This window comes from Pan paniscus, chromosome 19, assembly GCF_029289425.2.
Source record: "Pan paniscus chromosome 19, NHGRI_mPanPan1-v2.0_pri, whole genome shotgun sequence".
Classification (NCBI taxonomy): domain Eukaryota; kingdom Metazoa; phylum Chordata; class Mammalia; order Primates; family Hominidae; genus Pan; species Pan paniscus.
In genome coordinates this window covers 72,763,443-72,775,828 of record NC_073268.2, presented here as the reverse complement: position 1 = coordinate 72,775,828, position 12,386 = coordinate 72,763,443, and the positions used below count along the sequence as shown (strand labels likewise).

General features: G+C 51.9%; 1 protein-coding gene across 1 annotated transcript; it reads right to left on the bottom strand.

Moving 5' to 3' along the window:
• Positions 1 to 8,497: 8,497 nt before the first annotated feature.
• Positions 8,498 to 11,094, bottom strand: NOG (noggin). The gene has a single exon (XM_003817410.6). It carries the CDS (start codon positions 9,880 to 9,882, stop codon positions 9,184 to 9,186), a length of 699 nt encoding a protein of 232 aa, XP_003817458.1. The 5' UTR covers positions 9,883 to 11,094; the 3' UTR covers positions 8,498 to 9,183.
• Positions 11,095 to 12,386: the final 1,292 nt, after the last annotated feature.

Below are 12,386 nucleotides of genomic sequence, written 5' to 3'. Positions count from 1 at the left end.
TCACGGGCAAGTTACTCTTCATGTCTCAGTTTCCTTATCTTTCAAATGATAATCCAAATTCTAGCCATGAGCTGTTGTGTGGGTTTGAAAGAGATAACAGATGTGAAAGTGGTTTGTCAACTGTAAAGCATTAGACGTGAGTTAGTCATTGCTTAATTTTATTATTCCCTGGGCAGGAAAGATCAAGTTTTAACTGTCCAGCAGATAAGGCAATTTCTCCCATTTTTAAAGGATTTCAGATGTGGGGGCAGGTGATTCTTCCGCCCATTCCCTGGAGTCTTCTTAGAATTTTCTCTATGAAATCATTCAGTGCTATCTAGCTTCTGATAGGGAAGCTTGGACTCTCTCTGACTGGGAGGGTTCTTGATTGGCTAAAAGGGTTTGTCTGGCAACTCAGCTTTCCCTCTCCGCCTATTGAAGGAGACAGGGGGTTTCGGGTTCAGTAACCTGGGAGTTCCTGTAATCCCCAGAACTGATAGTCACTTTAGGGTCTTCTGCTCCCTGCCCTGCATTTCACATGTGGGCACATTCTTAAATTCCCTCTGGATCACTATTTAACAGCAGCTGGACTCTGAACTCTTGGTATGCTTGGAGCCCCAGATAGAACCTGGCTTATACCAGGAAGGTAATTAATTAATATTTTTTCTTTTATACAGTGTATTCATTTATCTCTCTCTATATATTGTCTACATGTGCCCCAGACAGCACCAGTGATCAGGGATATCATAATGAGTACAATGGAGACAGGTGATCCATGTATTCAGAGAGAGAAGGCACACAAATTATTGTAAATTGTGCATTCCAACTACAAACCATAATACGGCCTATGAAGAAAAAGCACAGGGAGCTGAGAGATCATGCATCAGAGGGGACCCGATATGCTTCCCCTAAGACTGATCTGAAGGACAGGGTGACATTTAGGGGAGCTGGTGGCAGAGGAATTACCCCAGACTGAAGGTGGGGCATGTGCAAAGGCCCTGAAGCAGTGGGGAACTTGGCGTGTGAGGGGACCTGAAAAGAAGGCTGAGCCCAGAGCCAGGGGAGAGAGGGCCTCAACTTGGTAAGGATCCTGGCCTTTATTCTCAAAGCAATGGGAAGCCATTGAGAGGTTTTAAGCAGGGGAGTGACAAGACCACATGTGTGTCTTAAGGTCACTCGGGCTACAGCGTGGAGAATGGATTGGAGCTGGGGTGAGCAGGGAATCAGGGAGAGTGGCTGGGATTATGAACTCAGGGAGCACTAAACCCTCTGCCTCTCCCAACAGCCCAGCAGAGTGCTAGAGCTAGAGCTGTCTGAATCTTGGCTCCACCACCGACGAGCTGTTTGATCTTGGGCGAGTCCCTTAGGCTTCCTGTTTTGCAAGTCTCTGCGTCTGCAAAATGAGGGGAGGTCTCCTTGCTTAACAATTTTTTTTCCCCTCAATTGAATAAGTTGAACACCAGTCAGGAGTCCTTTACAACACTGGGTGGGAAGAGGCTGACAAAATCAGCGACTATAAGGCCTGTTTTGTTGGGCAGGTGTAGACTCCCACCATCTTCCTTTTGTTGCATAGACTTACTGGGCAATCTGCAGATGTGTGGTTGGTTTCTGGAGCTCAACCCTGACCATAGAGAAATAGCAGCTGCTGGATCTCCCAGTGCTGATGGCACCAGCTCCTCCTGCCTCCAGCAACAGGAATGAACTCTGTGACCATCTGTCCTTAACTGAACTTCTCTGAGCTTCAGTTTTCTTATCTGTAAAATGAACCTATGTGCATTGATTCCTGCAGTTAATGTTTGTTAAGTGCTGCTATGGGCCAGGCCCTGTGCTAGGCTCTGGGGATATTAGACAAGCCTATTTCCTATCCTTGGGAGTTCTCATGCCTCATTTTACATAAAATTAGGCACGTGAAAGTGCTTTTTAAATTCTAATGCTGTTTAAACCTACAACAACTATAAAGGGAGGGTTGAACTGAAAATCTGGAAACATTGCTTCTGGTGCCATTTCTGTTCCAAAGTAAATAAAACTGAGACAAGTCAATTGGCCTTGATAAGCCTTAGTTTCTGCAGTCAAATTAATGGGTAAAGAACTTTAAGGACACCCCAGCTCAAATATTGTGATTCTATCCTCTTTCCCTCAAAATTTGAATCTATTTTTTAAATTCTGCATATGGTTTCTTTTGGGGCCCCCTTTTCTCTTATTTCAAAAGAATAAAAATTTGCAGTCTCCTCACTATATCTAATCCAGAAGTCCCAATTGCAAATGTCTACAAAGGTCATGGTAGGTGATATAATGATGGAAGTATGCGATAGAGAGAGGTGGAGGCTGTGGCAAAACAAAGAGGGCACACTCTATTCAAAGGGGGCCATTTCTTTTCAGCTGCAGCAAATTATTGCTTCATACAAAAATGCAAGCTGGATCCAACTTCTGTTTTCCTTTAAATCATCTGTCAGTTTTGTCCTTTTATCTCTTCTTCCTGATTATCTGTCCTTCAGGATTAGATGCAATCTCTTACGTGGACTTCCAGTCTGGAGTTTTACCTTTCTAATAGTTTTGTTTGTTTGTTTGTTCGTTTTTATATAGTTTTAATCCAGAAAGTCTTCCCACCTCATCCTTTGCTCAGTGACCTAGTATGACACCCTGTGGACCCCCAAATCAGTCCGTATTTCTTTACCTAGTATTTAGTGAAGACTTACTATATCAAGCACTATGTCAGGGACTTGTATGAATGGCCACACGAGGGTCTAGCTATCTCTTAGTCTCAATGTCCTGTGTATGTGTGGGTTGGGGGTAAAGGAGGGACAGAACTCCTACATCTGAAATTCCTCTTCTGTGCATGGTCCATTGCAGGCCTGAAGCATCAGGGGTCCTTTAAAATCTGTTCCTCAGCCTCACACCCAGTCAGTGACCAGGTCCTCTCTAGTCTTCTGAGAAATGATCTCTGTATTTGTTTGTATTGATGCTCCTCAGGTATAGACTCTTATTTGACTCTTTTTTTTTTTGAGACAGGATCTCACTCTGTCACCTAGGCTGGAGTGCAGTGGCGCGATCTCGGCTCACTGCAAACTTTGCCTCCTGGGTTCAAGTGATTCTCCCATCTCAGCCCCCCGAGTAGCTGGGATTACAGGTGTGCACTACCACTCCCAGGTAATTTTTTTTTTTTTTTTGTATTTTTAGTAGAGACGGGGTTTCATCATGTTGGCCAGGCTGGTCTCGAACTCCTGACCTCAAGTGATCCACCCGCCTCGGCCTCCCAAAGTGCTGGGATTGCAGGCATGAGCCACCACGTCTGGCCTTGACTCTTTCTTGACCATAGCAAGGCTCTCCTTAACTAATCTCCTGGCAGCCACTATTCCCATCTCCAATCTATTCAGGACACCGGCACCAAATTTAAATGGAAAATCACTGCATCATTTCATTTGTGTGTCCTAGACATACAGTATAGAACCTGGACTTCAGAAGTGCCCACCATAAGATAGATTAAAGATGGGTGCCAATTATTTGCTACTCCTCCCATTGAGAGGTGATGTCTAATTTCCTTCCTCTTGAATCTGGGCTGGTCTTAGAGACTTGCTTAACCAGTAGGCTGAAGTGGAAACAATATTTTGGGACTTTTGGAGTCTATCTCACAAGAAGCCCTGCAGCTTCCCTTCAGGCCTCTTGGAACACTTTCTCTCAGGGCCATGAGCTACCATGTAGGTCCAATTAGCCTGAGCCACCAGACTGTGGGAAAATCCAAGCCGCATGGAGAAGTCCCTTGTAGAGGCTCTGGCCAATATTCCTTCTGAGCTCCTAGTTGGCAGCTGGGTGCTAGAAGCCATTTTGGAAGTGGATCCTCCAGCTCTCAGCTGACATAATGAGTATAAGAGATGAACTGCCCAGCAGATCCCTTCCCAAATTGCTCACTCACAGAATCATGAATAAAATAAAATGGTTTTTAAAGATTATTCATTTTGGGGTAGCACGTTATACACCAATGGATAACCAGAACAGTGCTCAAAAATATTCATTGAGTGAATAAATAATTCATTTTGCAGCAGTGCCCTAATGGGGGTCCCTGCCCTATTTAAGAACTCTCAATGGCTTCCTGTCACTATTCCCTTAGTTGGCATTCAACATCCTCCATAATTTGGCTTCAACCTGCTTTTCAAATCTTACTGCTTGCTCTTCTCAGCATGGATCCATCCTATGCTAAAGTTTGTTTGAGCTATTTCCCAAACACACACATACTTTTCCAGCACCATGTCTTCACTGATATTAATATATACTGCTTTCTCCATCCTCACATCTCTTCCTCCATCCTCACTTCAGTGGGTTGACATTCAGTCTGTTCTTTGAGGCTTCTGTCAAATGCCTTCTCTGGCTGTGAGCCCTCCTTTTTCCGGCCCAGGTTTATTTGATGCTTTACCTCCTCTTTTATCTCTTACCCAGTTCTTATTTATTTATTTATTTATTTTTTTAAGAGACAGGGCCTCACTCTGTTGCCCAGGCTGGAGTACAGTCAGGTCACAGCTCACTGCAGCCTTGAATTCCTGGACTCAAGAGATCCTCCTGCTTCAGTCTCCTGAGTAGCTTGGACTACAGGAATGTGCCACCATGCCTGGCTAGTTTTTAAATTTTGTGTAGACATGAAGTTGCCCAGGCTGATTTTGAACTCTGGCCTCAAGCAATCCTCCTGCCTCGGCCTCCCAAATTGCTGAGATTGCAGGTGTGTGCCACTGCACCCAGCCACCAGTTCTTCATTTCTTATCTCCTCTATTGCATTGTAACTTCCTTGTGGGGGCGTGGGGGAGGAAGTGGGAGGTGCTGGCACATAACAGGGTGTGCAAATATTTTTTTGTGTGGCTTACCAGGCATGAACCCCTACAGAGCTTGACTTGAGACTTACCAGCTCACAGCGTGGCATGCATTTTGTCTCCCAAGATCGGTGTTCAAGTCTTTAAAGGAAGGAAGATTATTTGGAAGAAGCATAGGCTTTGGTGGTGTCAGCTTGGATTTTGAACTGTAACCGTGTCACTTACTATGAGGCTTTGGGGAAGATGCTTAAACTCTCTGAGCTTCAGTTTCCTTATTTGGACACTAGAGGCCTTAGTTGAAAATGAGTGTAAAGGCCTAACACACCGCTTGGCACATCACAAACCATTAATAAACACCTGCTAAACAGGTACAACAGAAGGGATTGATCCGCTTGCTGATGATCAGTTGTTATAATGTCAACTTTAGGGAGAACTTGCTCCCATCAATTAAAAAAAAAAAGCAAAGAAAAAAGAGAACAAGAAAAAGAGAACCATGATGAGGCTCACTAGAGAGGCACCACCTAGCCAATCTCAACTGTATTAATCTGTGTGATCTTCAGCAAGTGGCTGCTGAGGTCTTAGTCTTCTCATCGGTAAATCGAGCGGTGGGCATTGGAATCCAAGCTCCCCTCTAGCTCTGACATTCCAAGAGCATTAAAGAAAAAGGATGAATCACCCCCTTCAAAATACCAATATGGGCTGGGCCCTCCCCCTGTAGTCCCCATCGAGCACAGCTAAGAGCTCTTAATACGCAGCCAGCTTCTTCTTGCAGCTGCCACCAAACTTCAACCCCCTTTCCCAGGGAGTCTCAGAAGCAAGACTGATAATGGACCCCTGGCCTTCTCCATCTCAACAGAGAACTAAATCCCGTTCCCAGACTCTGGAGGCCAGAGGACCCTCCATTGAGAGGGCTGGCTTTCCCTCTCAGTTTGGTCATTGGGCCTCAGTTTGCTCTTGTGTGTAGAAAGAGAGAGAGATTGTGTGCGGTGTGTGTGTGTGGGGGGGGGGCGGGCATTGAAAGTGGAAGGAAGGAATAAAGGGGAGGCTTGCAAATAGGAGGTTGATGAGTGAATTCTCGAAATTCTAGTGGGAGGAATGGGTTGGTGGAAACCTTGCCATTCTCTTCCAGTATTTGAAAAAGTTGACACGTATGTATCTGTAATAGTTATAAATCTCCACTCTGGGGAGGCACAGCCCCCCAGCAGCCGCATAAATTCATAGACACAGGTGTCAGAACCGCAGAAGTCACTAGATCAATTGTCCTCCTTACAGGAGATAGGCACTGGATGACCGAAGAGGACAGTTTTCTTGCCTCTTTACCCAGAGATCTCTCCTCCTTTCCGTGTTGATGCTATTATTAGTATTATCGGCATTAATAATAATGGAGAGGTAACCAGCTGCGCATTAGGCACAATGTTCCAGGACCAGCACTTCCTTCGTTAGCTTCTGGGACTGCCTGGGTCCCGCTGGGTCCTCTCCCGCGGCCGCAGCGGCTTCGGGCCTGCTCTCTGGTTCTGTGCATCCGGTGGTCTGTCTGTCGCCGGTCACGTCTGCAACCCGCGTCCTCCCAGCTCACACCGGCTCCTGCTCTGAAAGCCGAGAAGCTCGCCGGCTGCGGGCGGGTTTTCCAAGTGGGCAGGGGTGGGGAGGAGGGGCGCGGGCGGGCGGGCCCGGGGAGGGAGGAGGGGGCGTCGCGGAGGGGAAGACCTCGCATTGTAATCCAATGACATTGCCAACGTGGGGGTGGGGGCGCTGGCCTCCGCGCGCTCTCCGAGTTTTGGCTGCCCGCCCAGCTGGGAATAACTCTCTTCGCATAATTCGCGTGTTTACTAGGCATGAAAATTCTTGCTTTCGCCCCCCTCGCATAAGACCCCTCCTCTTCCCCACTCCCCACCACCTCCGCCCCTCGCAAGTGAAACTCTGTCTAAAAAAATATTGGCCCGGGGCACAGAAAGTTTTGCATAAATTCATAAGTGATGAATGGCTGATTTTAACGTTATTTGGGTATTTGTCAGAACTTAACAAATATACATGGGGACGGCAGTTCATAAACTTAAACATCTCAATATCCCCTTTCTTCTGGAAATAAATTACGTTTGTTTGCCCAGCTTGGAGTCTTAAGGTAGCCGACATTAGGAATATTTTAAAAGCCATCATCCATCGAGCATGTCTCCCAGGCGCCAGGAAGATTAAATGAAAGAATCATAAGATGGAGGTCTTTAACTTTTAATCCTTTTACAATGAAGCCTCAGATAGTCGCGGGGGCAGGGTGCCCTCTCTGGGGGGAATAATGCCGTTATTCCTCGGCTCTCAGTTAATGAATACCCTAACGTCTGTCCCACGGCTGACGGAGGCAGCGCCGGGGAGGGGGCTCGGCTCCGGGGCCAGGCTATTGAAATGAGGAGCCATCGAGGCTGCGTCGGGAGGGAAGAAAGCGCCGGGCTGGAGGGACAGGGCGGGCGGGGCCGGGGGCATTGAGACTGCGCTGGGGACCAGGCGCAGGTTTGAAATAATTAGCATAGATTCGCCGGGACTCCGGACTTGGGGGGTTGGGGGGGGTGGGGGGTGGGGTGGGAGGAACGCCGGGAGGGAGGCGCGGAGAGGTGGCAGGGAGGTGGGGAGGGAGCAAAGGAGAGCGACTTTGGAGTCCAAGATAAATAAAGAGAGCGCTGAGCAGTGTCAGGAAGCTGGCCCACGTGGAGCTGTGAGGACGGGCGCCACTGCGGACTGAGGCGGAGGGACGCATGCGAGAGTCAGGCGTCGGTCCCAAGGAGTTGGCTTTTTAAGGGGTGGGGTGGGAGTGATGTTTTGCACGTTCCTTTAATGGGTTACGTGCCTTCTGCCCCTATCTAATCTTAGAGCGCAAAGATTCCGGTTCCGATTTCTCTCTCCTCCCCACCCCTCAAGGGGAGAAAGTGCCCGAGCACAGGCATACCCTCTTCCCAAAAGCAGATGCCAGAGGTGGTGATTTTCACCCAGATTCGGACCCCTCCGAAACCATGGCCTTTAGTCTTCCTTAGGTCCCCGGGGAGAGGGGAGGCCAGTGTCAAATCTCCCTGATATCCCCAGCACCTCCGGCCTAGGGCCTGGGATTTCGGGGCTCGGACCTGCAAGATCCCAGAGGCTGTGAGCCTTGTTGATTCCAAGGGATTGCCTCAGCTCGTACCACCGTAGCTTCCGGGCATGCAAAGGGTTAACACGGGCTGGATATTGAGGTGGGGGGTACGAGGCGGGAGGGGTGGCGGGATCTGGGTGGGCGCGCTCTGATCTCCCCCCCTCCCCATTCCTCGGGGGTCAAGTTTCAGCGGCACTCCGCCCCCAGGGTAGGTGTGAAAGACACGTGTCCCCATTGTGAAGGGCCTGTCAGGCAGGACAAAGCGGCCGCCCACCCTCCCCCCGCCCCTCGGCCCAGCCTGGGGTCAGCTCCAGGGGGCCGGCTGGGTGTCGAGGTCACTACAGGCCCGAGCTTTGGTGACATAGGGGGAAAAGCTAGGAGACTAGGCGGAGGCCACGTGATGTTTTAGTGAGGGGTTAGAGAATATCGCCCCCCCCAAATGCCCTCAAAAAACTAAGTCACCTCCATCATACCACAGGAGGGGAGTCCAAGGGGATGAGCCCCTTCCCCAACGGGGTAGGAGGCACAGCAGCATCCCCTACCCGCCCCCTCCCACGCCCTCCCACCCCCATCAATAACCAACACAGAAAATCAGTGTGGAGCGCAGTCGGTTTTAGTGGTTTTCTTTAATCCTGCTCTGCACTTCTTTCTCATTTACTACACGGGATATTATAAAGAATAAATAGCAGATACTCTTAATTTACAATGATTAGTCATTCCATTTGTTCTCTATATTTACAATAACTGTAAAATAACATTGAACTCTATAGCTTCTTCGAGGTCCAAGGAAAACCAAAACACTTTCCGAAGAATGGAAAATAGCTTTTAAAAAGTCCTCTACAAAAGTTCCCCCGTCTCTTTGTACTTTAAGAAAAAAATAACTTTTCCCCCCTGCTTCGCCATGCGAAGGGCACTGGAATATAAATAGCAGGTTAACATTATTAGCAACAACCAGAATAAGTCTCTCTTTTCTCTGTTCTTTTTTTTTCTTTTGCTTACTTTTTTTTAAAAATACAGTAGAAGCCGGTAACTTTTAACGTATAATACTGACCTTTTAATAAGTAAATTAAAACTGGGACCGTATATACACACACATATACATTCCTACACAGTTAAACAGTGCATTACAGGAACCAGAAAGCTAGGTCTCTGTAGCCCAGAAAAAAAAAAAAAAAAAAAGAAAAGTTCATTGAAAACCCTCGCTAGAGGGTGGTGGAACTGGTTGGAGGCGGTGCAGGGGGCGTCGGTGGGGATCGATCAAGTGTCCGGGTGCGGGCAGGGGGCCCCCGAGTTCTAGCACGAGCACTTGCACTCGGAAATGATGGGGTACTGGATGGGAATCCAGGCGCAGCGCTGGCCCCCGCGCCGCTGACAGCGCCACCGCAGCACCGTGAGGTGCACGGACTTGGACGGCTTGCACACCATGCCCTCGGGCACGGAGCACGAGCGCTTACTGAAGCAGCTGCCCACCTTCACGTAGCGCGGCCAAAAGCGGCTGCCCAGGTCGTTCCACGCGTACAGCACGGGGCAGAATGTCTGCGACCACAGCCACATCTGTAACTTCCTCCGTAGCTTCTTGCTTAGGCGCTGCTTCTTGCCCTGGGCCAAGCCCTCGGAGAACTCTAGCCCTTTGATCTCGCTCGGCATGGCCCCCGACGGCCGCTGCCGCAGCAGCTGGTCCAGCTCTGCCAGGTCCTCCGCGCCCCCAGCTGCACCCCCGCCCCCGCCGGGCCGGTCCTCGGGGGGCGAGGTGGCCATGAAACCCGGGTCGTAGTGGCCCCCGAGCAGCGAGCGCAGCAGCGTCTCGTTCAGATCCTTTTCCTTGGGGTCAAAGATAGGGTCTGGGTGTTCGATGAGGTCCACCAGGGGCAGGTTGTCGCTGGGCGCCGGGCGGATGTGGAGATAGTGCTGGCCGCCGGCCGGTGTCGCCCGCAGCCCCAGGACCACCACCAGGGCGTAGAGGGTGACCCCTAGGCTGGGGCAGCGCTCCATGCCTCCGGCGCGCGCCCGGGGCTGCTGCTTCGTCCCGCGTCCCCGGAGGAGAGCACGCCGAACCCGCGGCGCCGCCGCGCTCCCCCGTCTCTCCGGAGGCGGCTCACCCGAGGCTGGCCAGGCGCAGGGCCGGCAGCATGAGCCGCCGGGAGAGCCCTTCGCGCAGCGCCGGCTCCCACCGGGGCGGAAGAAAGGCACACAAGTTGGCCGCAACTCCTCTCCCGGGTCTACTGGGGAAGGCGGCCGCGGCTGGGCATCCGAAATTACTCCAGGGCGACCGCGGGGCGCGGGAGGCGCCGGCTCCTCGCTGCCTTCCCGGGCCGGCGGCGGCGCAGGGCGCGTGGACGAGCCGCTCTCCCCTCCTCCTCTCGCTGCTCTTCGTCCTGCCGCTCTGTGCAAGCGCCGCTGGCTGAGCTGGTTCTAGGGGCACTTCCCTCCGCCTGCTCCGGGCTCCGCGGCCGGCTCTGCCCGGCGGACTCCAGCGGCGGCGGCGTCCGCGCACGTTGGCACCGGTTTGTCTGTCTCGCAGGGTCCAAGCCTTTAAATTTCCTGCACTTTCAGCTCCATCACCATGGAAACCACTGACTCTCTCGGCGATGCCCCCTCCCCCTTCTTCCCCCCAAACAACAACCCCACCCCCCACTTCTCCACCCCCGAGGAGCTGGAGCTGCACAGGCTCCGGGGGAAGCCGCCTGTACTCGCCGCGGAGGCGGCGGCGGCGGCTTCGGCAGCGCCCAGGGCTGTGCCCCGCCGGACCCAGATGCCCCGGGAAGCCGACAGTCCGGCTGCCCGCCGGAGCTCACAGGCGGCGGCGGCGGCGGCAGCGGCGGTGGCGGCGGCGGTGGCGCTTGGCAGGTCTCCGCGCAATTTTCTCTCTCCCCCACCACCCACCCCCCTTCTCCTCCTCCTGCAAAATGCACCGCCCCCCTCCTTTCTCCTGGAGCAATGCAACTGGGGCTCTAGGCGCCCCGCCAGGGCCAGTCCTGGGGAAAGCTCGCGGCGGCGCTGGAGCCGGGCTGGAGGGTGCAGAGCCGGTGTTTGGGGGGGGCGGTGCTTGAGGTGGGGCTGGAGGGTTTCTCACTAGCTGGGTGCTTTGCACTGGGAGGGGAGCAGCGGGGAAGTGCTGGGGGCTCGTTTCTCGGTGCATGCAGTTCGGAGCAAGAAATTTCTCCATGTGCATGGAGCGTTTTCCCCGAGCGCGTCTTCCTCTCTCCCGGGCTCTTGCTCTAAGTCCCCTCCCCCCCAACACACACACACACACACACACACACACACACCCACACACACACAGCCCCTACCCCACCCCCCTTTGCACCAGGGAGTCCGAGAGCCGCAGCGTTGCGCAGCGTGATGTAATTCTTAGGAAGCACTCCTGTCTGTCTGCCCCTCGGGCCCACGAGGGGGTTCCGCTCCTCACCATCCTCCTCCTCCTTGGCCGGGTCCTGCACCCTGAGTGGCCTAGCCTCAGGGGCGCGACTGGCTCGCTTGCGGCTCCCCTAGCCCGCCCGGCTCCGCGCGGCCGCCGCTCGGCTCCCTGGGGGCGGCGCGCCCTCTGCTGGCCCGCTGTGAGCCCTGCACCTGGCGCTGGCGGGGGCGGCCGTGCGAGGTGGGTCGGCCGCTGCCTGCTCTGCCCAGTTCAGCTTCTGCTTCTGTGTCCCTGTCACTTTGTGTGTGTCTGCGTCTGCTGACGGGTCCGTTTTGGTTCTGGCTATTTTCCCGAAGCTCTCCAGGCCCCCAGTGTAAACAAACTTCCTGAGATTCCTTCTCAGTCCCCTCAAATTTCACAAGAATGCGTGCAGCACCTTCTGCCTCAGGTAAATCGGTCTCTGGTCTCAGTGGGTGCGAGTGGGGACCAGAAACTTGAAAGGTGAGCTGACAGCAGAGGCACCTGAGTCTTGCCCGGGGTCCACCCTGATATAACTCGGACAAGTCATTTTTCTCACTTTTCGCATTAGTGACGTAACTATTAATAGATTTCTCTTCCAGCCCTACCTTTCTGTGATTTTAAATAAACCTCCACGATGCTTTCTCTTGTTCAGAAGCAGTTTCTCTTTGATGGGAGATGGGTACTGAAGGGACACCTCCGGTTAATTTCCCCTTGGACGAGGAACTCAATCTCAGCTTTAAAATGCAAACTCAGTTTTCTTTGTGGTGAATGTGATTGGAATCTGGAAAAAGCTGGAGAAGAGAGACTTGGAGTGGATGACTCAAGTATTTGCCAGTCTTCCATGGAGTGGGAGTTAAGAGGTCCCATTGTGACAACCTAAATCGCTTAACTTTCTTTCCCCAAAGATCTGGTTTTTCCTTTCAACCTGCCCCACCCCAACTCCCAAAGTTTATCATCTGTCTAAGGAAGAAAACGCTTTGTTGCATACTACAGTCTTTCTGCAAAACCTCTATTAAAAGGGGTGGGCAGTTTCCGCTGAAAGCGTTTCCCTCAATTTTAAAGTCTAGACAACTAGAATTAGACTATCAAGGGACTGCTCAAAAGGAGATCTTGCTTT

Excerpts from the sequence above, each read along its gene's own strand:
- NOG (XM_003817410.6), bottom strand. The coding sequence starts at position 9,882 with ATGGAGCGCTGCCCCAGCCTAGGGGTCACCCTCTACGCCCTGGTGGTG.